General features: G+C 42.3%; 2 protein-coding genes across 2 annotated transcripts in view; one reads left to right on the top strand and one right to left on the bottom strand.

The window, feature by feature from the left end:
- The first annotated feature begins 81 nt into the window (after positions 1–81).
- On the top strand, positions 82–7,213 carry LOC136943316 (inactive pancreatic lipase-related protein 1-like). The gene is made up of 12 exons (XM_067236588.1): positions 82–136; positions 337–491; positions 690–812; positions 956–1,090; positions 1,908–2,016; positions 2,286–2,405; positions 2,615–2,734; positions 3,613–3,731; positions 5,497–5,623; positions 5,855–5,966; positions 6,169–6,336; positions 7,090–7,213. The coding sequence occupies exons 1-12, from the start codon at positions 82–84 to the stop codon at positions 7,154–7,156; spliced, it is 1,410 nt and encodes a 469-aa protein (XP_067092689.1). The 3' UTR covers positions 7,157–7,213.
- A 2,745-nt stretch (positions 7,214–9,958) lies between these two features.
- Positions 9,959–27,257, bottom strand: part of hspa12a (heat shock protein 12A) — a 29,480-nt gene continuing 12,181 nt past the window's right edge. The window contains exons 4-12 of the mRNA XM_067236765.1: positions 24,729–24,915; positions 24,177–24,281; positions 23,852–23,968; positions 21,525–21,696; positions 18,693–18,779; positions 17,626–17,730; positions 17,027–17,285; positions 15,044–15,147; positions 9,959–13,868 (exon numbers count right to left, since the gene is read on the bottom strand). Of these exons, the coding sequence (XP_067092866.1) occupies positions 13,237–13,868; positions 15,044–15,147; positions 17,027–17,285; positions 17,626–17,730; positions 18,693–18,779; positions 21,525–21,696; positions 23,852–23,968; positions 24,177–24,281; positions 24,729–24,915 (1,768 nt within the window). The 3' untranslated portion in view covers positions 9,959–13,236. The remainder of the gene's footprint in view (positions 13,869–15,043; positions 15,148–17,026; positions 17,286–17,625; positions 17,731–18,692; positions 18,780–21,524; positions 21,697–23,851; positions 23,969–24,176; positions 24,282–24,728; positions 24,916–27,257) is intronic.

Below are 27,257 nucleotides of genomic sequence, written 5' to 3'. Positions count from 1 at the left end.
TTAGAGTACAAAAGTGCTATTTCTTGTGTTTTTGGAGATTTGGGCTAATGGTTTGTTTTTTTGCTTTTCTTCCTCTTTCAGATGTCGGATATCTGGGTTTTGGGTCTTCTTGGTTGCCTTCTAGGCATTGCATGTGGTGAGGAAAAGTATACGTGTTGTTATCCATCATTTCCTTTCATATCAGCTTTTGCTCAGGTAGATGGAAGGTCAAAATACGTAACATTTTCAGGTTTTCATGATGTGTAGTTGTAAATCTATATGTGTGTGTTTGTGTACATGGCTAAATGAACAATGTATATGTCTGTGTGTTCACAATCTATGGGACTGCTGTAACAGGTGAAAAAGTATGCTACCCAAAACTGGATTGTTTTGAGGACAACGTCCCCTGGGGAGGGACAGCAGAGAGACCTATTGCTCGTCTCCCCTGGAGCCCAGAGAAAATTGGCACCCGCTTCCTTCTCTACACTTCGTCCAACCTCGACCAATTCCAGGCTAGTAACGACCTTTACCGTGTAGTAATTCATGAAAAAATGTGTGAATCTTTCTTAATGGGTCGTGTACACCAAATGAAGACAACTGTGTGTGTCCTGATCTTAACAACACACTCCTCTCCTCAACTCAGCTATTGTGTAGTGCATTGTGTGTACAGTATGCTAACACATTTTTGCTGCCATTACATGTATGAACAGGAGTTAAAACCTGACAAAGCCAGTCTCAAGGGATCAAACTATGACAGTGATGTCAGGACCCATTTTATCATCCACGGTTATCTGACGAAGGAGAATGAAAACTGGCCAGTGGATATGTGTAAGGTGTGTTCAGATGCAATTGTTTAAAGTGGAATACAGATGGGGCTTTGATATTACGTTTATCCAAATGCCTTAGACAAACATGTTGTGTCGTTTTTCAGGGTATTCTCAATAACCAGACTGTGACTGTATAATTGTCTTTCCAGACCATCGTGCCAGTGGAGTCCAGCAACTGTATTGTCGTGGACTGGAAAGAGGGCTCGAGGACCACCTATCCCCAGGCAGCCAATAATGCCAGGGTCGTAGGAGCCCAGGTGGCCCAAATGATCAAGTTTATCAAGGTATGTATTGTTCAGATTACAACCTCAAGCTTCACACATTCCATAAATATTCGTAGGAAATGTAAGTATGAAACACCAACTGTCACACTAAGGTGTTGGGAGGGCGGGGGGGGGGGGAGGCATGACAAGATGAGTGAGGTAAGATCCAAATGCAGAGTTTAAATAAAACAACATGGGACAGGTGTGTGTGTGTGATTGTCTTGTAATTGGTATTCTGGAGTGGCAGAGCATGGTGTGGCCTGTGTTCCGGGTGTGGGTCTTTTAGAGGAGTCCCTTTCTGCAACAAAGGATAGAGCTGGATCGTCTGGATTGGGGGACAAGAGGTCTGGAGATGGTTAAAAGGGGTGTATTGTTGTCACCTAATTAATATTCCGGAGAGGCAGAGAGTGGAGTGGCCTGCCTGTGTTCCCGGTGTGGGTCTTACAATGGGACACTCAGTTCTGTTGGTTGTTTCTGTGCAATTCTGATTATTAAAATATTGATGATGGTTTGGACCTGACAAGTTTCTGAATAAGGGCTTTAACTAGGTTTTCTGTACTGGCAAAAATATTGGAATACATGGTTTCTGTCCTGGACAATCGCATGTGACCATCACGCCGAGGTGATAATGAGGCCAAACAGCACAAAAAGTAATCCAGAGTTAGGCCACATCTGCTGCAATCTATACATTCTCACGATGAGCAAATAGGGCCAGCACTACAACCCTAACAAGCCTGGTTGCTGATCGGACCACCCTAACGATCCTGGTTTCTGATAGGACAACCCTAACAAGCCTGGTTTCTGATAGGACAACTGTAACGAGCCTGGTTTCTGATAGGACACCACCAGGCAGGGGACTGACACGTTCCACATCATCGGACACAGTCTCGGGGCTCACGCTGCTGGGGAGGCTGGAAGCAGAACCAGAAATCTGGGACGCATCACAGGTTGACACAGTAACAATTTGACAAAATGTACATATTGATTTAACACTGACCTGATCCAGAATGGATATACTTACATTCAAAGAAACAGAATAAGAATATCAGCTCTTAAAAGAACTTATGTCAACTCAGTAATGATTTATTTTTTGTTGAGGTTGTACAACTAAATGAAAACTAAATAATTTGTATTATTTAACATTTCTGACCAATTATTTAGTTTTCATGATTTTGTGGATTTTGTTATGAATATGAATGTTCTGGATTTTGTGCAGGTCTGGACCCAACTGAGCCCTACTTCCAGGGCACAGTTGAAAAGGTGCGCCTAGACGCCTCTGATGCCAAGTTTGTGGATGTTATTCACACAGACTCACTCCCCTTCAACCCAACTGTTGGTACGATCCACTTTTGATTCATGATAACACTGGGAAGAGTTAGAAAGTATTAAGTAAAGCGGCTTGATAAACAAAATACTGATGAGGGACTTGACTTTCAGAAGTTTCAAAAAGTTGTTTTTGAGTTGTAAATATCCCAATTTAGCAGCAATATGTAGAAAATTATGCACCTTTCCTCAAATAAATATTTTACTTGACTTACTTCACAGGTCTGGGTATGTCTCAGGCCATTGGTCATGTTGACTTCTACCCCAACGGAGGAGAACACATGCCTGGCTGTAACAAGAACCCCGTCTCTCAATATCCTGACATTGATGGGATTTGGGAAGGTAAGATGTGTTCTCAAAGCAGCCTCTGAAGGAGAATGTTTACACACTCATACACTTGTAAACATCTTTTAGATGCAGTTTGCATCTGGAGTATCCCATTCAACCTTAACATAGCAGAATGATAAAAAGTGACCTCGACAGCTGATAAGTTACTATGTTCATGTTTTAAAACATTATTGGACCCAATAAAAGGCCTTTATATACATCTCAACTATGTCAGAAAGGAATGCAAACTAGCAGTGTGTATGTGTATATATAGTATATACACATACTGTATATACATTGAGTGTCTTACGACAGATAATCCTCTCTGAATATTGGACAGGACTCAATGGAAATATCATAAAGAAACCAACCACCTCTCAAGGTTTTTCCAGTTACACTCATCTGAGCAAATATTTTTCTGAAACGGTTGACGGGCTTACTTTTGATGTGTGCCGCTGTGCGGCGAGGCTCATGTGGCAGCATTGGTGCCATGCCTGGGGGGGGCTGGGCACAGATGAAATCTGCCCACTTGATCTTCCAGATAAGAGAGGGAGAGTGGGAGCCAGGGCCACATAGCTGGAAGTCTTGGAGCGCCTCGTTCTGCACCACGCAGAGAGCAAAACAACACAGCCCATGACCTCTCTCTCTGTCTCTCTCTCTCTCTGTCTCTCTCTATGTCTGTCTCTCTTCTCTATCCCTTGCCCTTTCTGAACCCTCTTCTCTCATTTGCGACATCTGTCACGTTGTCACTCCACAACTGCCAGTCCCGTTTTATGAATTTGCCGACCTCTGCTTTGTAGACGGTTTCTCACTCAGTAGTTTACAGTCGACTCATTTCCCTGTCTCCTCATCCCTCCTGTGTCTCTTGTGTGTCCCCTGTGTTCCCTTGCAAGGCGTTCGGAAATTTTCCATCTGCAACCACCTCAGATCCTATGAGTACTACGGAGAGAGCATCCTAAACCCCAGCGGCTTTGCAGGATATCCCTGCTCTGACAAGGAGGCTTTCGACTCCGTAAGTGTTTTCACCGCATTTAGGGTGTCAAGGTATCCTCCTCGAAAAACTTGCTGCCGCAGCCCCGGAGGTGTGAGAGAGAGGAGAGTCAGGTGTCCAGACAACGGAGTCAGTGTCCTCCATTTAAAAATGACTCAGGGGTGGCTGTGACATGGAGGTTGGAGGGGATGTGGGGTGGGGTGGCGGGGGGGGGGGGGGGGGGGGCATGGGGTGGCAAACAGAGGAGAGTTGGTGGGGTGGGGGTTGCATCGTTGGCTTCTAGGCGGGGAGTGCATGTGGACTGAGGGCACCACCACCTGTCATTGTGTATGACATCGATATGGCTGTGAACCGTTTCTGTAGTTTTAAGAAGTTGATTCAGAGGGATTGTGTTTTTTGGGGGGCATAGTGGGGGTTGGGCCTGACGGGCTTCCCCCATGCCTCACTGCAGTGAGGGCCTGTGTCTGCAGCTGTCTGTGTTAATGACAGTTGATCCTAGCTTTGAGCCCCGTCCCAATCAAACAGGACCCGGGAACGCCCCAAATGACCTCTTATGACCATGTACCCTTGTCGGCACGGCAACGCCTCCTTGTTGTTCACCTCGTAAACGCCCTTGGATGTTATTCCTTCACCTCCAGTTGACAACCATAAACTGACCTGTTCCCACACTGTAAAGCACTACAAAAGCAGGGTAATCTCAATCTCTATATTTATAGGGTGTCAATTCAAGACATGTCAAAATTGAGGGGGAGCAAATCAAGGCTTTGAGGGTTCTCTCTTACTTCAGGGGGTGCTTGACAATCCACTGGTGTTGACACGGAAGGTGAGAAACTGCTTTGAGAAAAGATTATTGCTCCCAGGGACACCTCGAGTGTAGGTGTAAAGATGAGGAAAGTGCTGTGTCGTAAAATGTAAGATCCCGTTTTATGTTTCCCCTTGAGCTGTACAGTAATGGAGAATGACTCATGACAGTTTCTTAAACCTGTGAAAACCACTGACCAGTACTGTTCTAGAACTATGAAAGGTCACACATCTCATTTGGTAATGCAACATATTATACAACAGTTAAAAGGTTGTATTGTCACCATTGGATGTAGAGCGTAGACCCATAATAAAGTAGACCAAGCATGAAAGATGGCGTCCCATTAGTTTATTTGGCAAGTGCTCAGCGGTGCATTGAAGCTTGCAAAACAAAACCTCAAGGTCATGCAGTCTGTTGAAAATCAACACTGTAGCCTGAGGTTTCAGACCTACTACCCTGCTGATATTCAGCCAAACCATTCCATCTCGTGTGGTATTGCTGAATTATCTTTCAAATGATTTTAATATGTATTTTCAAGCATGTGAGGCCAAATCTATAACAATTATTTTTTTCAATCTAACATTAAAATACAGCAGAATAATTATGTTTCTGTTGTAATCAGGATTTATGCTAATACAGAATATACTGTAACTGCATATAAATAATTAGAAATTATATATTTCCAGACTCAAATATAATTTATGTCCCTGATCACACTGGTCTCCATACATGATGCTCACTTTGCTCCAACCATATCAGTATTAAATATTATTACACATTTTGAATATTATATGGCACAATCTCGTATATTTTCCCCACAAGGTTGAAGGTTAGTTGAAAAACGAAAAATTATACAACCACACTACCATACAAAGGATTGTTCTGCTGGTCGACCTGCCCATTTTGACCTTTTTGCAAAGCTATCTTCTTCTCTATAACAGGATGATGACTTCATACACCTGGTTCTTCTGCATGTCTTTATAGGGAACGTGTTTCCCTTGTGCCAACAAAGTGTGCCCCACCATGGGCCACTTCGCAGATAAGTTTGGCATCTCTCAAGTTTCAAAGACAAACTTCTACCTGAACACCGGCAAAGCTAAACCTTTTTCACGTAAGTGCTCTTTCACTGTCCTTTAATGTGTCTTGAATCACCTTTTGCTTGATTCTCCAAAAAGCCCTCTAAACAGTTCCTTCCTGTATTGTGAGTATGAGTGGGTGGATGAAAAACAATTTCACATCGCTGACTTAAAACATAGTTTAGAACCATAGAAATGGTGGGTCGATGACAACTTGTTTTGTTGGTTGAACTTAATGGGTTTACTGTGATCTATTTCTGTTCCAGAGTACGTGTACAGAGCAAAGGTGACCATTGATGGCACCAGATCCCAACCTGGCTTCCTACATGTGGCACTCCACGGAGATCAGGGCTCCACTCCTCTGCTTCAGGTTCATGTGTGAGTACACACTTCAATATGCCATCGAAATATACTGTAGATTCTCCAATAACAACTGCACATAAAGAGTTACAATTCTGGATGCTGCTTTAATCACATCCAGAATCATTCATTAATATTAGCGATTTACAGCCAAGCATTTGTGATAGATGTGAGTCTGCAATAAAATGACAAGACTAAAGAACTTAACGGTTTGTCTCAGGGGCCTCCTGACTCCAGGCTCCTCTTACGAGGCCACCCTAACGACAGAGCAAAACGTCGGACAGTTAACCCACATGACTTTCCGTTGGAACAACCACATCTACAACCCTCTGCTCCCAAAGTTTGGCGCCACAAAGATTGAGCTTGTCCGGGGGAGCGACAGCAAGACGTAAGTGGGACTGTCTGGTCGAGGTGGCGAGCTAGCCTGTGTGGCTTTCTGACTGCCAGGTCATCTACCGTCCTCGAGTCGTCTGACTTTTACTCGGCTGGTCTGTTTGCCTTGCACTAGAAGCTTTTTTTGGACTCTTTATATGCCCTGCTGGTTTGTCTGTCTCTCTCTGACAGCTCTCAAGACAAGTGAGTGTATTTCATTGATGCAGACTGTATGCCCTCTAGTGGTGGTGCGAAGCCTCTCACAGAAGTCTCTCTCTCAGGCCAGGCTGATATATAACTTGCATTGCTGTTAGCTTTACCTCCCAGTCTTGAGGATTGAAATGTGTTGCCTGTCGTTTTATTTACGTTCGTCTGATAAGTAATACATTTTTATAGATAGAAAGACACATCAATGTTAAAATATATATTTTTCAACAGACTGTAGAGGGCAGCGTGGTATCCATATGTTTCAGTGACAGACAGGGAAATATGAATTTCTTGAATGGCAATGTGATGTGAGGTATCATGATCATCGTGATAGACTGGCGTTAGAACTAGAGTGTTAAGCTAATCAATTATTATCATTACCTCACCTAACTAAACTAAAGGAGATGGTTCAAAGACCATACAGATATTATCAGGGACCTTGCGCTGGGATCATCCTAGTCTAAAATGATGTGATTAATTTGACAGGAAGGCCATGGTTTGATTATAGGCAGTCAAACAATTCCTTTTGCCAAACTTCTTCTTCTTCTCCTGTGTGTTGCAGCTATGCGTTCTGTGGAGAAGGGCCTGTACATGAGAGCTTCAAGCAGAAAGTGAACCCCTGCCAATGAATTGAGGAACGATCCCACGTGCAATTCTGGCCAATTCAATAAAGCTGAACTAAGTGAGTCACTTTGGTCTGATTACGTAACTGTCCCTTAACTGACATTCAAGCTGAACAGGATCAAACTAATAGAAAGTCAAAGGAAAAAACTATTTTGTAAAGAGTATACGCATCCCATTGTAATCATGACAACTTCACTGTTGTTTCATGCTTTAAATTCCACTAAAGACCACTGTTATTACTGTCACAAATGGTAGTTCATCCCTTCAGAAGCATTCCAAAATGGCCACATTTGCCTATTTTTTTCGAGATCGACGATCTATCTGTTTTCCTTAACAAAGCCCTCTATCCCCTGTCTGCCAAGCTGTGTCAGGGAAGGGGGTTGATAAATGTTACCCTTATTAATGCTCAAAAGACACATGAGGATACATGTGGGTGAAAACAAATCAACACTAAATAACATGTTAAGATCATTTCTCTTTTTTCTATCATAAAAGACCCAAAGTGCACCCAGACAAAACCCTATGTAACGTGTCACAGACTGGTGTGTGTGCGTGTGTGAGTATGTGTGTTTAGGGTTCATTAATCTGTCCCTGGCCTTTCACCAGTTTATGAAGTCCTGATTGTGTGTCATTGTTATCGATTCATTTATTTGAATTCACACCCTGTAATTACAGCTACGAAAATATGGCATTAAAAAGGCAAGCTGCCTTTTTCATCATCACGCTAACAAAGTACATTTGCATTCACTGTGACTTCTTCCTGAGCTGAGCCATCAGCACTCACACAATACTAATCAGCACAATCTTGTTGCTTGATGCTCGAACGTGACTACATTATAGCATTAAAACACCAAAATTGAATACGGGAGCCGAAGGGGTGGGGGCGAAATGTCTGTTTCTTGAAATTCTCTAAAGACATCAGTCACTGTCTTTCTTTTGTTTCCTTTTTATTCATCTTCTCATTCAGCGCCAAAGCTAATGACAAAATAACAGGCTAATTCCAGTAATTACTGCCTGTTTGTCTGAGGGAATTTGCACATGACAGCGCTTCATTTTGATCTTTGCGCCGAGGACATGAGGCTTTGTGGCTAACAACAGGCAGACAGGTCAGGCATTAGCGAGGTACACTTAAAAGAGTAAAACAAAAAAGATGAAGGGGAATGGCAGAAAGAAAGATTGGAGCCCCAGAGAAATAATTATCCAACAAAGTTAACCCTGACAATTAACAATTGCCAGATAATAGACCATTGGTGTGGGCCTACGTAAAATAAGACAGCCGGACAAGCAACAGAATAACAAGGAAGGTGGCGAAAGAGCTTGCTGTCCTAAAATGGATAATTTAAATGTAATAAATGATATTCTCTATGAGACCCCTTGAATAGAATGCTCAGGTCCATACAGTATTACTGTCATGGGGAGATAGATATGTCCTCTCTGGCTTTCAATTAGAGGAGAGTCTTTTCTTTCCAAGTATACACATACTAGCATGTTCAGGCTCTGTACAAACATCTGCAATCTATACTATGACAGACACAAATATGAACTTATTGCAGATTAAACCTCCTGTAGAAAGGCTTTAAAGTTTGAGTCAATAAGAAAGGTGTGTACGTGTGTGTGTATGTAACTGTCTGTGTGTGTAAAATGCAAGCCCAATTGTTGAGGGTTACACAAACAGTTCACTTTAGTTCACATTATTTAGTGACACTCATCTCATGGGTTGGCAAATAAACACTAATAAACTCAAATGATGTGTCACTACCCTCACAGGGAAAGGGTAATCCTCTTGGCAGGGCCTAAACGTACTCCAAATGGAACAAAAACATGTGAAGTTCCCACTTTTCCTTTGCATGATTTCATTGGTGGAAACACACACAGTTCCAAACCTGACCGTTACCCTGAAGAGTGAACGTGGGAGGAGATGGCACCTGCAACTGGAGGGCTGCTTCAACAGAGTTGCCTCTCGAAACTGCACCAGCAACTACCCCTTTTTATCCAGCCATTTGAGGACAGACAGCGTAGGCCTACCTGTGTCCACCGTCCTCACCCTGCCCATCCCCCGCTCTCACACTAAAAACAACCTTGCCCTATACAGGGTTGAGTACCACTTCTCAAACACTCCTGTTAGAATAACACACTTCCTGGCTAATGCAGGCTGTTATTGAATACGAAGGGCCTGCGTTTAGTTTCATATTCAGTGAGTTGGATCATTGGTGAGGGTCCTGCAAGGGAGCTATAATTCAGCAGGGGATTTAAATGACATCTGTGCACAAGCTAATCAGAATTGGTGTTTCAAACCAGTATAGATGTTTTTGTGTCATTTTACCTCTGAGCAATGTACACACACTATAGCCATGGTGCCTTCACTCAACACTAACCACCCTTATTGTCATGGAACTGTGAGGGCATATATTGTGTGACGGTGTACATTTCACAATATAACTACTAAACTCTCATGTCGTGTTTTATCATTCTAGGGTCAAACAATTGAAATAAACATCAGATTGTTTTCCCTCTGGTGCAGTTTTAGTAAATATCCAGTTGGTGGCAGCGTGATTCTTCTAGAGAAAAGCTGCTCATGCGCCACACAAACTACACACTCTGAGCTGAACTGGATTAGAGTACCTCAGGATAGAATCAAATTCATTTGTTCAAGAAGAACATTTTGTGTCGTAATTATGTATTTCACTCAAGGAATGTAAAGACATGTAGGTGTCTATTAGTGTGTCTTTCATATGTTTGATATGTTGATACAATGTGTGCGGTACATATGAAATCCAGATTACCAGAATAAACAACCGACAATCATACCTTTGAAAGACACATACATTTTATTGGATGACAGTTTTGACTGTGAATACTTGGCATTGATTAAAGTAATTGCATGAGCAGAACACTTAATATGTAACTCAAAAGTAGAAAAAGGGCATGTGCATCAACACAACAATCAAAAGAATGATGTGCAGAAAAGGTTTTGATGGTGGCAAGTTTGGCAGAGAGGTGAAGTCAAACAAATTTATAACCACAAACAGAAAATAAAGTAGCTTCAAATTTTTATATCTGCTTCTACTTCTAGATTAAGAGAACAGCACTTTTAGTTTTAGTATGCAAAAGCTAGCTAGACCAATGTCTCAGTACAGCAATTAATTCAACTTTAGGTGAACTAACATTGTAACATTGTAGCTTTTATGACATATTAGCTCCCTGGTTAGGGTTAGGATGCTGCCTTGACAACTGAATACAATGCTCACTTTAGCTAAACATGTCTTCATACAATTTCAACATAGCTTTAAAGATTAAGCATCTACATAGAATATTGTGCATTATATAGCAGTGGAGGCTGAACAAAATACACAGTATTTATTCAAAGGATCATACGTTAAAAGGTAAAACATTGCAGTTTTCTAATTATTCTTCAGAGTTAACATTCATCGATTAACCAGTCTATGAAGGTGAGAGGCAGAGGTTAGAGGGAAGAATGTAAAGCATTAATGAGGACAGAACGGGACTGTTTTAGGATTCAGTTGAGCAAGATACAGATGCTTACAGTCGTTGCATGAGCCCAGTGATCTAATCCAGCAAAATGACTTGTTTGCTAATGGATTAAGTTCACACATACTATTACACTGGCAAATGAAGTCCTCTTAGGTCTATACAGAGCATATCTGCTTGAAGGGGGCAACCTTGATAATAATTTTTTTTGACAAACCTCTTTGGAGCGCACTGACTCATTCAAATACGACTAATGTATTTTTGTGTTTCTTGCAGCAAATGATTGATCATGGTAGCAGTGAGACCAGACATATGTAACGTCATCATCAATGTTAACTTCGAAATTCATAAGTTAAGAGCAAAAGAAGGTGTGGTGAGCAATAATTATTTTAACCATTCCAAAGTTCCACATGCAAAACATGCATTGCAGGAGAGTGTGGAAGACAAGTGTAAGGTACTGAAGCTAGCGCAATTCTTAAACTGACAATTGTAGTGAGGTAATGCTAGAGTAACTGTCAATGGCCTCATCTAATCATTGTAACCCCTTTCAACCCCTTAGAGTGCAACAAAACCGAACAAATAATGTGGAACAGTAAACTGATTTAAATCCAATATTCTGTTAAGAATATACAAGCTATTTGCCTTTCTTTGACCACCATAAACGATGCATGATTTTTTTCTGTTCATGACCTGAGGTTAATCCTTTTGACATCTTATATTAGGCACTCCTTTATTGAACAAAATTACTTAAATACCACTTTCCATTATATTGATGATAAAAAGGTGTCATTGCAATTGCAATGGATCATTCTCCATTTGGGTTGAACATTGTTTAAATGGCAGAATCTTTATTGGTTGTACTTAATTAAAAGTAGGGAATGTAGATGCTAAATCAACATAAAAACAATAGTTCACAAATAGTTATTGCGTTTGGAAGATGAGGGGATAGGCTTTGGAACTGTCAGCTTTGATGAAAATGTATTACTTTTGGGCTTTTGAAGAATGATACATTTCTCAAAAGCCGAACCAATTCTAAATAACACTGTGGATTCCAATTCAGTTGTTAGAATCAATACTCCATAGTTCTCCATAACATATATTGATAGTTACTAAGCAAATCCAGACATTAGCCAAAACCATGCTTCAATATCTTTTAACCTAATTAAATAAAATAGCAAGATATTTGGGACAAAGGTGTTTCAATGTGTTATTTTACAGTCATTGGGCAAAATCTCACACATAGTGAATGCACCACTGAACATCTGCCTCAGACTCTCATGCTGGTGAGAAGAATGGAAAAAGTTGTTGATGTGACAGCCCGCACACGGCTTTGAAGCTGCTCAAACAATAACGCTAAAAATCTGTACAATATTTAAATACTGTATTTACAGAAATAAACATATTTTTCATTTCATCTTTCCCAAAGAACCTGTACTTTTTGTGCACAGCAATCTAATGGAATTGGCATGTTTAAAGCGGAAAGATTCTGTGGCTTTTTGTCCTTGGTTGTTTTAAATAACATTAACAAAGAAGGCAACAATTAAGCGCATTGCAGTGGCTACGTTAAAAATGAGCTTTCTGATTCAGCTAGCAGCATGTTCTCTGCCATCTGTCAAGACTCCTCAGTAAACCTTCACATTCTAGGATTCACATTCCGCTGTGGAACAAACAGTTAGAGTGAATTGTTTACATCTATATTGGTGAGGAATTATATATTGTAAAGACTTGTTATTTAAGCCTGATGTGTAAATAGTGTTAGTCATTCCCTTTTTGAACTGAAATTTACATGTAGCAATCAGCCAAATTCCTTAAACTGATATCAACAATATTGGAAGTTCTGCTTTAATGTAATCACAATGAACAGAATTCTCATATATTCTGAAGCGTATGCACCAAGTTTGTTTTGTAAGATATAATTCTTCCCTTCTATGTCTTTTGTCATAAGGAGTGAGGGGAAATAAGGTAAATACAAATTTGAAAGCTGTCCAGCATAGTTTTACTGTCAATAACGAAGTTGGTGTCGTAGAAGAAAAGCACTTCATTTCAGATGCACTCAAACCCTGACACAGCAACGGTGTGGCCTTATGGGTAGGAGAGTTTCTGAATGCAGAATTTTTCTCAAAGTTTTCTGTAGTTTAAATTATTCCCAACATTTATGAAAGTATCCTCTGATGAGCCAGGATTGGAGAGGACACTGATATACTGTAGCGCTGTGTAATGAAGCAGTGAGTCGGAAAGCTGGAAAACTTCTGTGTAAACTTCCTGCTTTTTAACAAAGCTACAGCTTCACCACACAACCATAGTTAGCTAACACACACAATGGACATAACACAGGACTGCCATCCTGTATCAATAACACAACCAGCATAGAGCAGGCTAGTACGTCATGTAGCATATCTGAATCATCTAGTGTGAATCTGAATGATGTGCCTCGTTACCAATAATAGATTAGCATAAAGGTAGGCCATGTTCTCAGGCCTGCCACCTACTGCATTTCAGCAACTGTGCCCAGTCCGTTGTGTGTGTGCTGTGCTTGCAGGTTTCTATTTCCCTATGACCTCTGACCCCTTTGTAACAGCTCTCTGGCGCCCCCTGTCTACTGACTGAGGAAGTCGATGCTAGCCTTGACGGTACGCGACGTGGCTACGTCCACAGCCATGGCCCGGATTTCCGTGTCTCCGAACTGCATGAGCGTCTGGATCTCACGCCGGGCGACTGGGCTCTCCGTCCCGCTCACGTCGAGTCGCAGCGTGCCGCACTTCCTCACCCCCGGCTCGCTGATGAAGCCCACCTTCTCCTTCTCCGAGCAGTAGACGTGGATGACGATGACCTGCTGGGACGGCTTGGCCGGCGTGTAGCTGCGCTTCACCGTTTCGCCCAGCGCCACGGACTGGTCGGCGGCAATGAAGGTGTCAAAGACGTCGGTGCACCAGCGGGTGCCGTCCTTCACCAGCATCTTCTCCGGCGGGTGTTTTCCCTCCACAAAGCGGTTGAGGACACCTACGCCGTAGGTGAGGGGCGAGCGGCGCACTTTGATGACCCCAGGGTCCAGGCCGAAGAGGACGGCACCCTTGAGGATGGTCAGACCCACGTCATGTGGGATGATGATGCGGCTGCGGCCTTGCAGCATGTTCTGGACCGCCTGCTGGAGGAGGGGCGACTCAGCAAAGCCGCCTACCAGGAAGAGGAACTTGATGTGGCACACCTCTGGTTTCTCGAAGAGCTCAGCTGAAACGTACAGGGGGGTTCTGGTTGAACTAGATATTGGATGAGGTGAAATTACACTCATCCTTGATTTGGAATCTGAATCGTTTAAACGCTTTGGCCTTTGTAAAACACATACAGTACCAGTCAAAAGTTTGGACACGTGTCCAAACTTTTGACTGTATGTTTAATGGGGAATACTAGAATATTTCTCTACACATTCCTATTTCAGAGGGTGAATAGACAAAAATGCCCGGCATATAGGCCTGTTATCACTCTCAAATCATAAGAAAACATGTAAATCATTGTAAGGACTCATGTGTTTGCTCAATTAGGGATAATATCAAAACACCTTGAACAAATACAACCATTTAAGCCACAGTGTTTCAGTATATTACCAAAAAACCTCAACAGAATCTCAGCCGAGAATGCCAGAAAAACCTGACCTACTTCTCCGCCGGTCAAAGACACCGTATGAATAATGGAGAGTGATGGATCTTGGGGGGAGGAGACTCTTGGTTGCCCAGATTGTTGCAAAAAAATTATGTTTTGGGGCGTGTTGGGTGCCCCAAAATTGTCTCCAGAAGGAATCACAGGATAATGTGTTTCGTTGATTAAAGTTTGGGCACTCTTGTACAGTAGGATGTTTTTTTGTACAGAATGTCTGTTTGATCAATAACCCAAAGCATCAAGGATAGTGTCTCTGTGATAAAATCTCAATTTTGTAGAGTGTTTTTTTGTGTTGTGGCTGCCTTTCAGCTAGTCAGTGATATTTCCAAATTCTGAAAAGGACACACCTGGATCGTTTTCCACTATCTACTACTATATAATCACAAATGCATCTTCAGGTGTTTGTGTCTGTGTTTGTGTCTGCATGTGTGTGTGTTTGTGTCTGCATGTGTGTGTGTGTGTGTGTGTGTGTGTGTGTGTGTGTGTGGATGTCTAATAAAGAAAACCCTGCACTCTGCTACACATTCACCCACCCCCAAAATTGCTATCTGACAACTACACTGACATTCTGGTTTGACACCTGGTCAGATCTCACAGACAGGAAACACTATGTATGGTAACTACTATGCATCATAGCACATTGTCCATGGGAACGACTGTATATCATAAGATACTGTGTATGTTAACTAAATCATAGGACATTGTGTGCAGGTGAGGGACCACAACATATAACTGTAGTTTCAACTTACTGAGGTGCTGAATGATATGGTCGATGGTCGGCTTGAAGAGGGAGTTCATGGCGTCAGGGTTCATCCTGAGCATGCCTTGAGAGGACCACTTGACAAAGTCCACACTGTACACAGGAGGTGGAGAGGAGGGAGGGAGGAAGGAAGGGGGAAGAGTGAAGGAATGAGGGAGGACGTAGAAGAAAAGAGAGGAGGGAGGAGGGTGGAGGAAGAATTTAGGAGGAGGAGTAGAAGAAACATCAGAACAAAAACACAACAGGCTAATGACACCATGACCACATATGACAGCAATGTGCAATGCAGTAACACTGGAGAAACTTGGTCAAAATGAGACCATGGTTTGTTCTGGATTTGACTGGGGGCCCTGCCTAATGTGAAAATGACATCCAGTGCTTTGTAGGCTACTCACAAACACATGTGCATACAGGAGAACAATAGAAGCACGGTGTGGCTTACACACAGCAGTCCAGGACATCCTCTCAAGAGACCAGCGCTCTGCAAATATTGATATCTCCACTCTCGCTAGCCTCCATCCCACATAACTGTAAATCCAGTCAGGATCTACAGCACCATCTGTTATCTGTAGGGTGTTCTCAGAAATGTGTGTATGTGTGTGTGTGTGAGTGAGTGTGTGTGCCTCAGACTATCTATCACACATTTTTGAGTCCAGTGAGCCAGACTACGTTTACAGCTATGAGTCAGATGACCCGGAGGGCTGGAGGCTTAGGTTTCCACCATGTGAATGTCTTTAAGGGTCCCAAGAGGGTTTATAAGAGGTTATGAAAATCCATACAGACGGAAAATGGTGCCATTAACAGCTTGACTACAGGATGGCTTTAAAGTGAGCAAGGCTCTCAAATGAAGATATCTTCGAAATCTACTAAGATTTACAGTAGTATTTGAACTTCTAAGCTTCATATCAGGGTAGGCGATTTATTTTACTGTAAGTATCCTGAATAACATCCGGGAAAAAGCATTCATGCACTGTAAATAATGACATCACAATCTTAGCAACTTGTAAATCCCTTGACGTTTCAGGTCTTCTCTACAGTCATTTAAACTCAAGAAACCTGAGAGGGGAATTCGTAGACAGCTAGTAGTCAGCTAAAAGTCAGTTAATAGTCAGCTAATGATGTTGTCAGGTAGACAGTCTCTGAGCTGACTGCACTGTTCTCTTTAAATTGGAACATTGAAGAATGCCTTACTGGGCCACTTTCCTAATCATAGATGCGTGAAAGGACATAAATTACAGATTTATTGTCCATTTTATCAGGTTACATTGAGTACTTTGTAATTACATAGCAATAACTATACTAACAACTTTGCAGGAAATTCTATGGATTTACACTTCATTACAGTTTATTTGTACTAAGTTATTAGACAGATGAAACTTGGTATCTAAAAGCCTGGACTTTTTCAGGGGTAATTGTATGTTAACATTGATCTTGATTTAGTAACTCCCCTGTACCGAGCCTTCTTGCACTTTTATAATAACCTATACCGCTAACCACAAACTGAAATACTATTTATTTACAGAGCAATTCCTATGTAACTACAACGTTTTTATAATAGGTACTATAGGTATTACACTATAGTTACGTGACTGTAAATGTAGAATTAATGTACACTTAGACGTAAGGTCATGTTTTTTTGGTTATAAATGTTATTTAGCATCTCTAGACATAGAAATTAACCACATTAATTGGTTATATTGTTTCATGATGTTTCTTATTTAATACTAATGGGAGTGCATAATATCTACTGTAGGTATGTGTAGTGATATTGTTCCAGCCAGTAAATAGATTAGAAACTGCTATAGTACAAACACACCGACTCAACCATGTTAACTCAATAGCTTTCAACCTCTCAGCGTATACTACTGAATTGTATTCACAAACCTGAGCATGTGCAGACACACACCAACACACACTCAGACACACACCAACACACACTTACACATACACACCCCCACACAAACACACTCACTTGCTCTTGCGCAGGGCATGCTCCACACTGTGCCCTCTGAACTTCTTGTAGTAGTCGATGAAGGAGAAGGGCAGGTTGATGTTCAGGGGGTTGGTCCGGTCAGGGGCCGCAGCCCGCTTCCGGGACTCAAAAGCAATCATCAGATCCACCCAGGCGGCTGGTCGCTTGATCTTGAACTGGTCGATAAAATCCTGACCGAAGATCTTACACAGGAGCTTCTCAAACTCAAAATCAATACCGATGGAGCCATAAGGACCGCCTACAGGGGGGAATATGAGGCTTGGTCAATAACAACTAAAAAATGGCCTGTGTCACTGTGTCGACAAAACTAGTGAGGGGCAGGTTTAGGGACAGATTATGGTTTTGTATTGAATAATAAAAGCCCATTGAAAGGGGAAGGTCTGTTTATCTTGCTTCTCAGTCCTGTAAAATTCTTTAGTCCACATGGTTACCCTTGAGAAAAATGGTTGCTTTAGTTTTGGTGGACCACTTTGCTGTCTGTCTTTCTTGGGGCCAGAAAACTCTGTCTAAAGCCTTTGCTAAAATATACCACTTGAAAATAGAAAAGAGGAGAGCTACAACACTGGGTGCTTCTGTACCTGAGGCCTTGTACAGCTCTTTGAGGTGTCCCTCAGGCAGACGAATCTGATGGACCGTGAGGTCGACTGTGCCCCCGCCACAGTCTACCACAACGTAGCGGTCACCTGGAGACAGGGAGAGAAAGAAAACACCATGAGAGGGAGAGGCGGTGGAAAGACGCAATTCAATAGGATTTAGGTGAACATGTAGCTCCGCCTCTGTGGAGTAACTTTTAGGTTTTCCCTCTAAAACTCTGCTTCTGTGTTTTGAAACTCTCTGAGGACAGTGAATGTTACATGAGACAACACAATGCCCTGAAAGAGAGACCTAGTGGGTCTTGGTGACCTAGTTTTCAACTACATATACAGAACTGTGGCAAGCAAACAGGAGGGCCATGGGGAGGGGCAGAGGGAAGGTGTGTGTGTGTGTGTGTGTGTGTGTGTGTGTGTGTGTGTGTGTGTGTGTGTGTGTGTGTGTGTGTGTGTGTGTGTGTGTGTGTGTGTGTGTGTGTGTGTGTGTGTGTGTGTGTGTGTGTGAAGAGATGGGATGAGGGAATTAGTACAGGTAGTGGAAAAGTCTGACTTGATGTAGGTCATTCTATGAAAAGATTCTACTATTGCCATGCATAAATTGTGATGAAACAGTCAACACATTTTGTACAATATATATAATGAAACATAAGGCCTGATCTGAATTCCCTCATAATTGTTAAACCAATATGCACTCATACTGTATATATAGTGTTTACAAAACATTACTGCCAGAACACACAATAGTGTTTATGACCAGGAAAAGAAAGACTGAAATGGATTTAACTTAAGTAACCCTGATAAACTTCATCTAAATTTATAGACAGCACTTGATAAGTGGAGAGATCATTCATTAGACTGTGAAAAGCTTCAGAACATGAACTGTTTCGCTAATACCGTGTAAGGGGCCTACATTTGTCATATTGAATCTCCATTTACGACGCAAGGTCGGCAGGCCTTAGAAAAAGCAAGGGCAAAAACAAGGAGAGAAAAAGAAAAAAACAGAGCGTGTGAGAGAGAGAGAGAGAGAGAGAGAGAAAGAGAGAGAGAGACTCTACCTTCTTCCAGCTCCGACCATAGCTCCCCTATGACATTTTCCACCAAAAACGTGCGGCTCTGTCGGTTGCGCCGGCCATGCTCCTTGGCTGGTTATTAACAGAGAGAGAATGGCTGGGTGAGTGTGAGAGCGGGCAGAAGAGCTTGTGGGCGTGAGGCTGTGGGTCAAACAATGTGAGGCAAGCGGCAGGGTGATTCTGTGGGGTCGAGACTAGGGATTCAGGCCTGTGAGGTGAGTGGAACACATCCAGAACATTCCACGGGGCCCGGCTGTAGTTACAGTACTACCGGAAGGAGCCTCCAACAAACATGCACTGTGCTGGCTGTTTTTTTTTTTCCTTCAAATGTTATGACAACTATTACAGTCTAAATTGTGTGTATCCAACTACAGGTTAAGTTAAACCTTACAACCCAACAATACAATTTCAACCAATTCTGTACACTGGTCATTGTTAAAATAGAAATCTACCTACTGTAGCTGCTTATAATTACAGATAGAATTGAGAAAATGTTAGCCAAACAAAGTTAGTTCTACTTAAAATAATTGAATAGGGCACTGAGGAATGCTAACAACTGCTAAGCTACGGTATAGGGGGAAGATACAAGAAATATTTGGCACTTTGTGTGAACTGTCAAACAACAGGAAAACACTGTAGTAGTTAGCATGACCACACTGACCTAAAAGTCAGACCGACATTTCCTCTAACAGGGGAAACTGCACAGAGGAGGAGAAAGGGCTTTTCAAATCCCATTAGCTTTCTAGAGGGAGTGACTGTGCACTTGATCTTGAATTTGATTATAACACCATAGCGACACTCCATATTCACTTCTTAACAACAAGAAACCATGAGCTATCGCTTGTACGTATAATGTGCAGATATTAAATTAGAATAGCTGCTTGGATATAGGGAAGGACATTGTGTGACAATTGATGCAGAGGAAGCATCTGGAGCAAAATCATTATTTCCTGTGAGCTTTCCTCACAACACCAAATGAAGGCATCTGGAAAAGTCTTGTAACATCCTATTTTATAAAACCCCAGTATTAGACTGGAAAATATTGATATTCTTTAACCTTTCCTTTTTTTTTTTTTACCCTTTGGATTGCTGCTAATTGGAAAGGCGGCAGTCACAGACCATTTGGGTGAAGGATATGAATTGTGGATGGAAGTTTCAAAAACACAGAGCATTTGGTTAAGCATTATAAAACGGTTGCCAGAAGCCATGGACCTCTGCACTCAAAAGCTGTCTGAACCAGGTCATTAAAAAGTCCATAAAGTAAAAACATGCGAGGCCATCTGCTTTGAAGATACACTAATAGCCCCTAGCGCTGCAAGAACATCCGATTAGCATGGTGAAACATAAGCACAGCACCAAACCAGTACACTGTCACCCACTGGCTGTGAAGTACACATATATACATGTGTGTTTTTATGCGAGAAAAAAAATTTCAATCAAAGTTTAGGCAACAGTTTTCTGTCCTAAACGAGCCAGTGTTACACTTACTACTAGCTTGAGATAAAGACATTTCAATCAGTCTTATCACTTCAAGTAGTTCCTCCTGTGCTTATTCAGTGCACAGTCCTTCCAATCTCAACGGTCAATGCAAACAGTATCTCGTGAAGTTCTTTTGAGTGCTAAGATATCCACTACCCAAGAGACCAAATAGAAACACATTACACAATACTACCTACATGTAACACTTCCCAATAAATATATGTCTTCCATCAATAGAAGAAAAAAAAAAATCTAATAGAATACAATGCAATCCGTCAATCTCAGAGGGACAAAGAGGAACCTTCATTTACTGTGTGAAGCTTTGACCTCTTCAGAACTAGAAAATATTCTGCAGAAGTCTGTCTACAACTGAATGCCAGACTGTGAATGCTATTCAGTCACATTCCTGTACAATCAGCCTGAAGGGACTGAAGAGACTGAAGGGGAGCGTCCTTCTCAATCTCTCCTTTAGATCATTGGTGTAGAACAGAAATGTTTTCAATACAAAAGAGTGTCGTGCGAAAAAGTGAAGGATGAGGTAATTTGCCATCGCTGCTTCACATGCTTGTAAATGTATAGGATTTCATTTCAGCTGAGGCTCAAACTATTTGTACATAAGACGTATCTACCTAAATGCATGTTTGAAATACCTTTTGGTATTTAGTATAGGTATGGTCTTTATTGCATGTACGTTTGCAAAAGAATGATACAATTTCTCAAATGTATTATGTCCAACACATCAAATGTCATCCGATGAAGATGCAATTTTAAACATCTTACTTTATGAACAAGAAGCAACAGCAAACTAAGAGGGGAATGTGGGGAATAACATAAAGGATTCAAAAGGTCAGGAATCCCTCTTGTTCATGCAACGGGTGTCTGAATTAAAATGACCATTTACCAGGACTTGGGGTACCTTAGTTTGGAGGGAAAAAATATAGAGAAAAGCATCAATAGATAAAAGAATTTGCTTAACAGAAATATTCCTGACACTCTCTGATACATGTTCACATTGTGATGTTAACTGACATGAACTGATAAAATCATAGCACAATACTCACTGTAGAGCATAAAATAAAAGTAGAGCTATACCAATCACAGTGTCTTACGTTCTGTGTTGGGTGCTACTACCAACTATTACCTCGGTTTCCTTCCAAGCTAATTGGACCATTAGAAAACAAATATTGAATACATTAAGCATTGATTTGAAGGTTACTGACAAACAACCAATCAAGATTAGTTTGAAAGACAAAAATGCAACATATATGGAATGTAAAAAATGAGGGATGGTGCAGTAGTGACCTCATTGGCCTATGCTGCATTGTGGGCGGGATTTACCCTGGGTCATTGCCGCCCCCACATTTTCAGTGGGGCTGAAGCCATTCTGGGTTGTCCGAGAGCTGATGTCAACCATCTGGTGAAGGCGGAGTTTGCGGCAGTAGATTGATGCTGCCTCTGGCTCAAGGGCAATGATCAGCTGCTCTGGGTTTTCACGGGAGACCAGACCAGACTAGAGGAGAGCAGAATACAGGAAGTACATGTTTTTAGCTCTTCACACGATGTAGTTCATAATGACAGCAATGGAAGTAGGAAGAGCGCCCAGGGAACAATGTATAATGTCAGCCATTCCAAGACTAAAGACGACCTACAATTTGAAGTGTGCTGGCCCACATGCTCGTAACTATGGAGAAATAACCTTTTGTTTCCCATTCACACTAATTATCCTTCATCATCACCACATGGCCGAAAGACAATATGCAGCTCAAAGGGAATTGTTCATTGAAAATATGATTACTGTAATAACAAGCATAAGTTATTGTCCTCCTAAATGACAAAATGAAAAATAGCCTGAGGAGAAGTGCAGAACTTTGGCCACGTCCCATCAACAGGAAATTACACCAGTAATAAATCACCTAATCCAAACATTTAAGTAAATCCCAAAAGCTGCTATATTACACAATTTTGACGACCACTATACTCGACTACTATGACATCTAATGCTTTTGCAGTGTGCTGGGCCGGTATCAGGAATGTCATGATGCTAGATGGCAGTTTGCGTTCTGCTGTTTTGCAGCCTATGAAGGGGCCCATCCCTTTCAGAGAGGCTGAGAATTCCTTCCTAGTCCCCAGTGAGATCTGTGACTTGTGACAGAGGAGGAGAGGGAAGTGGGTGGGGACAGTCCTCTCCTCCCTCATTCTTCCCTTTTATGAATATTAATGATCGCAGCCAGAGGATGCTGAGTCACTGCAGATGCGCACTTAACCCCCCCCCCCCCCCTACCCACCCACACACCACCTCCATGCTTCTATCCCCACTGCAGATATCAGATGATCCGAGTCGATAAAAGAGCCTTCTCTCCTCTGCGTCTCTCCCCTCTGTCCTCCATCATTCCACCTCTTCTCACATCCCTCCATCTCCCCTTCTCCACACCCCGCACACACATCTTTAATCTCCTTCGTGCGTCTTCCCTCTCGTCTCTGTCCCCTCTCTCCCTCCGCTAATCTCCCTCTGTTCCAGACCCTCCTTCTTGTTCCTTGCAGAGTGCGGTCTTTACCAGACGGCAGACTCACAGGCAGACAGCCACACCCATGTGACTCTCTCCTGCACATACTAATGCGCGGCCCCTCGCCCCCACGTGCACACAGGCTCGCCCGCCCGCACACACACACAGACGTCTCACAGACTCCCTGCCTCACAGACGCCCTGCCTCACAGACGCTCCTCGACGTGGGGGCACCACACCCATCGAGCCTGCGCTCTCTGACATGCATCAGCTACAGCCCGTCGTGGCTCTGTGGAGCAAAGAGCTCATCGTCACACTGCCACTTTAGCCATGTGGTACCGTTGATAACAGCTTTCATCATGGGATTGCACTAACTGAGATGCTTTTGTTGTCGTATATGTATTCCTCTACGGTGCTAAATGTGCAGTCCTCGCTAATAACATCTTTGTCTTATTAAACAGCAAGCATTCTCTACCAGTCGAGTACAGATTTGCTGTCTTGGCACCGACACCCCTCTCCCTGTCCCCTACTGCTGTCTGTAGGTCAGTGTGACTCTGCTGAGGCACAGTCACACATCCATGCGTGTGCGTGTGTGTGTAAGGGAGCATGTGTGTGTAAGTGTGAGATTGTATGTGCATGTTTCTGTGTGGGTGTGCTCGCGCACGTGTGTTGGCAGTGGGGGATGGAACACTTTTGGGCACTGCAGCTCCAGAACCTCCACTCCTCTCTCTCCTCTGCAATACATTACAGCAGCAGCAGCGGTGGCAGACAGGGCCGAAAACATAATCACGCCCAGTCATCACTAAATGCTCAGCACCTGCAGTACCTCAGACAAACAGCTGGGGGCTGAGCCTTCTGGGGAGCAGGTGAGGGGTGAAGACGGGGAGTTGCATCATGTCGAAGCTAAGGATACTTTAGTTGCGAAAGAAGCCTTTGAAATCAATGTTGAGAGAGGAAAGTAATGCCTTTCATAAAGCTATGGACCTGTTATGATGTAAAAGAGGACCTATGTCAAGTGTGTTTTGGTGTCTCTTTGTAAGTGTGCACTCCGTACTGGAATAGTGTACGTGTGCGTGTGAGTTTGTTTTCATGCTAATGCTGTGTGTATGTGTTTGAGTGTGCGTATGTGTCTGTCCGTCGCCTTTTACAGAGGCCATAGTACCTTGTAGGCAGCCTCTCTCATGAACTGCTTAGCTGGCATCTTCCAGATGGCTGGGACAGTGATGACCCATCTCACGTCGTTGTTGTCAAACTCTCCGCCCGACTGGTCACTCAACTCCTGCCGGGCACCAAATCCAACATGGCATTTAATCTCGACTCTCCTTAACCATCCCATTCTCCAACGGCACATTCTAGAATCTAGGCGCGAGTATCTAAACATTTGAAATACTATCTTTTGCCTCCTCCTGTATGCGTTGACAAGGTTAGCCCAATGGGAAATAAAACCGTTGGCTACAATACTGTTATCAAAGCTGTCCTCACGCTACCTTTAGGGCCTGCTCCTTGAAGAACGCCAGAGCGTACGCAAATATATCCAGAGCTTTTACTCTCTTCCCGTTGGCTGCATGGAGGTCTGTGTCAATGGAGAGATTCTGATTGGGGGGGAAAAAAGAAAACAGAAATTAATTTAATCCTCATCTGCTGTACATGTCTTAATTACAACACCACACAGACATGGACTGATGATGAACAGCTATATTGCCCTGGCTGACGAGGTGCACCAGTCCATCCACATTATGTCTATGTATGCAGAAAGGGTGGGCTGAACCAAAAGTTGCTGGCAGTATTGGCTTTGGCAGAGAAGAAGGGGCAGAGGATTTCAAGTTTGCTGCAAAGTCAGCTTAGGGCAGCCAAGTTGCTCACCTAGCACAAGGACAGACGGTTGCAGAGTAATGAGGAAAATGTGTGTGTGTTTGTGTAATCCTCTGTGTTTGCTAGAAGACACTAGGGTTGACCTTAAGCCCTAAATAGGGTGTGTGTTGTGTGGAAGGGGCAGGTGTGTATCCAATGGGTGTGTAAAAAACGGTATGTGTCCTTACTGCAGTGGTGTGAAGTTTCATTTTGAACTTCTCTAGGTAGAGCCATTGCTTGGACTCGATGGGGTCCAGGTCGTGATAGGTGTCACGTGCTGCATAGCCAAAACTGTGGAACTTCCTGTCCGGAGTTAGCAGGATGGTGGTAGGGGTCTTCTGATTGGACACACCTGGGTCACCGCCTTCCCAGCGTCTAGGAGTGACCAGCAATTCATATCATAAATCTGGTAACATTTCAGACAGTACAACTATGATTGGAACCAAATAATATATTAACTACAACTCCAAATTCATGCATTTGCAGATACTGTAGCATCAATATTCAGTGTCTATCTTGACACAGAATGTCCACACAGATCACTCAAGGTCAAACACGCACAATCCAACCTTCTTCACCAGTCCCTTGTTAGTCTTTTAATTATCATGGAAACATTTGTACAATGTATTGTTCACCTCTAGGCTAATTGTGCTAAATTTAAATGTAGGCAAATGAAGATTACTGTAACTAAAATTAGCCTGGGTTCCATCCCCGAGAGATGAGAATGATATGTGCATTATGGGATTGTGAAGCCATGTTACAGAGGGTGGCCTGCTGTGAGGAACCCATTTGGATATTTTTGGAAGTCACTATCGGGAAAATGGGGTAATCTGAATCATGACTAGATAATGTATTGCTTGTATCTATGCAAATAACATTTTCTCAAATAAACACACGCATCTTGATCCTAGTTCACATTAATTGATCCAGAAGGCCAATGCTTGAATTAAAATTATAATTATTCTACAGAGGCTAAATGTGATTCAAGACATATTATCATCATCAGCCTCGCCAAGAATGTGGCAAAGCAAAAATGGATGGCTTTGATTTATGCAGCTGCTACGCTAAGTAAAGTGTTACTGACTCACCTTGACCTGCGCTGATCAGTGAGGGGCTTTAAATTCTTCACATGAGTTCACTTAAATATGAACTAAAGAGAGTGAGAGGCTTTACATTTTGTATTTCCTTTCTCTGTGAGTCAAGGCAGTAAGACTACACTCTGGCTGGAAGGGCTTTGATGTAAAAAGCCTTGGGTCAACTACATTAATGTATTTTAGTGGCCTAATGGGAGATAATGCTTCTGGAATTTGGAGTTCTGGGTTAAATGTCATTTTTACATTTTATCGTCGAAAAACCTGCGTGTGAGTCTTGAACGAAGATATTGCTATTTCTGAATAGCTGTTTACAACTCTGGTTGGGTTTTCAATAGTTGGAGAGTTTTTCTATGCAATTGGATTCCTGAACCAATGTGTGGGGCCCGCATCAGTGAGGACAGCTGGTGAATGCTAATGTCCATGTCTATAGAGAAGAGTGTCTGGCCGACATTCACTGTCAATGCACCCAGTACTTTCCGATGAGAGGATAAGTTTGACTCTAGGATGTGTGGAGCCGTAAAATCCAATCCAAAATAGAGTGAGTACCTCTAGCTTGGCGATATAGTCACTCCAAGGTGCTAGCATGGTGTCAATGATCTTGAAGAAATGTGTTGAACCACACAATATTAAAATTTACTTGTGCCTCAAAAGAAAAATAAAATACTTTTTGTACTTTTGTAATTATCACAGGGCAATAAACTTCGAAGATCGAAACAGTCATGTGAGCCAGTGCAATTAGTTGAGAGTCCATCTTTACAAATGTTTAAAAGTAAACAACTTTTATTTTTCGGTTTGAAGGTTCATATCAAATCTTTATGGGTGAACAATTACAAAGACTCCCTTGAAGCAATGCCAAGTTGCTCAATCCATTTTGAGAGTTTAGGATATTCCAAGAAGTATTTGTTTGCGTAAGGATTTGGAAGGCAGATGGCTCAATCCAAAAGAAATAACCTCAGGGCTCCGAGGGCAATTTTTCTTGGAGGTCTGGTAGCAATAGTGCAAATACCTTACTCAACTTGTATCTGATGGCTGAACTTCATAGCAACAGATGTCTGTTTCTTGGCAAATGAAAGTTCACAGTACCTGGATGAACCCTGTTTATTTCTTTCAAGACAGATGCTGGAAGCTTAAACTAGCACTTTATAAACACCTAAAGTATCTTTGTGTCAAGGTTAGTTGTTAGTTTGAGCATGTTCTTTTAAAACAAAAGTATTTCAAATGATTAGCGATGGTGTGTGTGAAGATTCCTACATCTTATTCATACATAAGTTGATGAAGAGAGAAGAGATTTTTAACGCTGACCTTGTATCAAGGGCTTTCAAAACAGACCCTTCACAAGAGATTGGTAATTATCACCCAACCAACTGGTTTGGCAAATAAAAACTCAACAACACTGCTATTTCAAAGTCATCGTCAAGATAGTGCCTCCCAGAAAAAAACATGCCACGGATATAACATAAACACCTGTCAGTCAGTAGGGAATGTTGAAGAGGTAAACGTTGGGGTGCCTGGTACGTGTGTCTGTGTGTGTGCCTGTGTATGTGTGTGTGAGACGACTTGTCCCATTATCTAAACACACCGAACTGCACTTTGGTTCATTTTACAAGCCGACCATTTTGAGGG

Source organism: Osmerus mordax, chromosome 5 (genome assembly GCF_038355195.1).
Source record: "Osmerus mordax isolate fOsmMor3 chromosome 5, fOsmMor3.pri, whole genome shotgun sequence".
NCBI lineage: Eukaryota > Metazoa > Chordata > Actinopteri > Osmeriformes > Osmeridae > Osmerus > Osmerus mordax.
This window is presented reverse-complemented; position numbering and strand designations above follow the sequence as displayed.

Coding starts and splice junctions, on each gene's coding strand:
- LOC136943316 (XM_067236588.1), top strand. CDS start 82: ATGTCGGATATCTGGGTTTTGGGTCTTCTTGGTTGCCTTCTAGGCATT. Junction 2,406..2,614: donor CCCCTTCAACCCAACTGTTG/GTACGATCCACT, acceptor CTTACTTCACAG/GTCTGGGTATGTCTCAGGCC. Junction 2,735..3,612: donor CATTGATGGGATTTGGGAAG/GTAAGATGTGTT, acceptor TTCCCTTGCAAG/GCGTTCGGAAATTTTCCATC.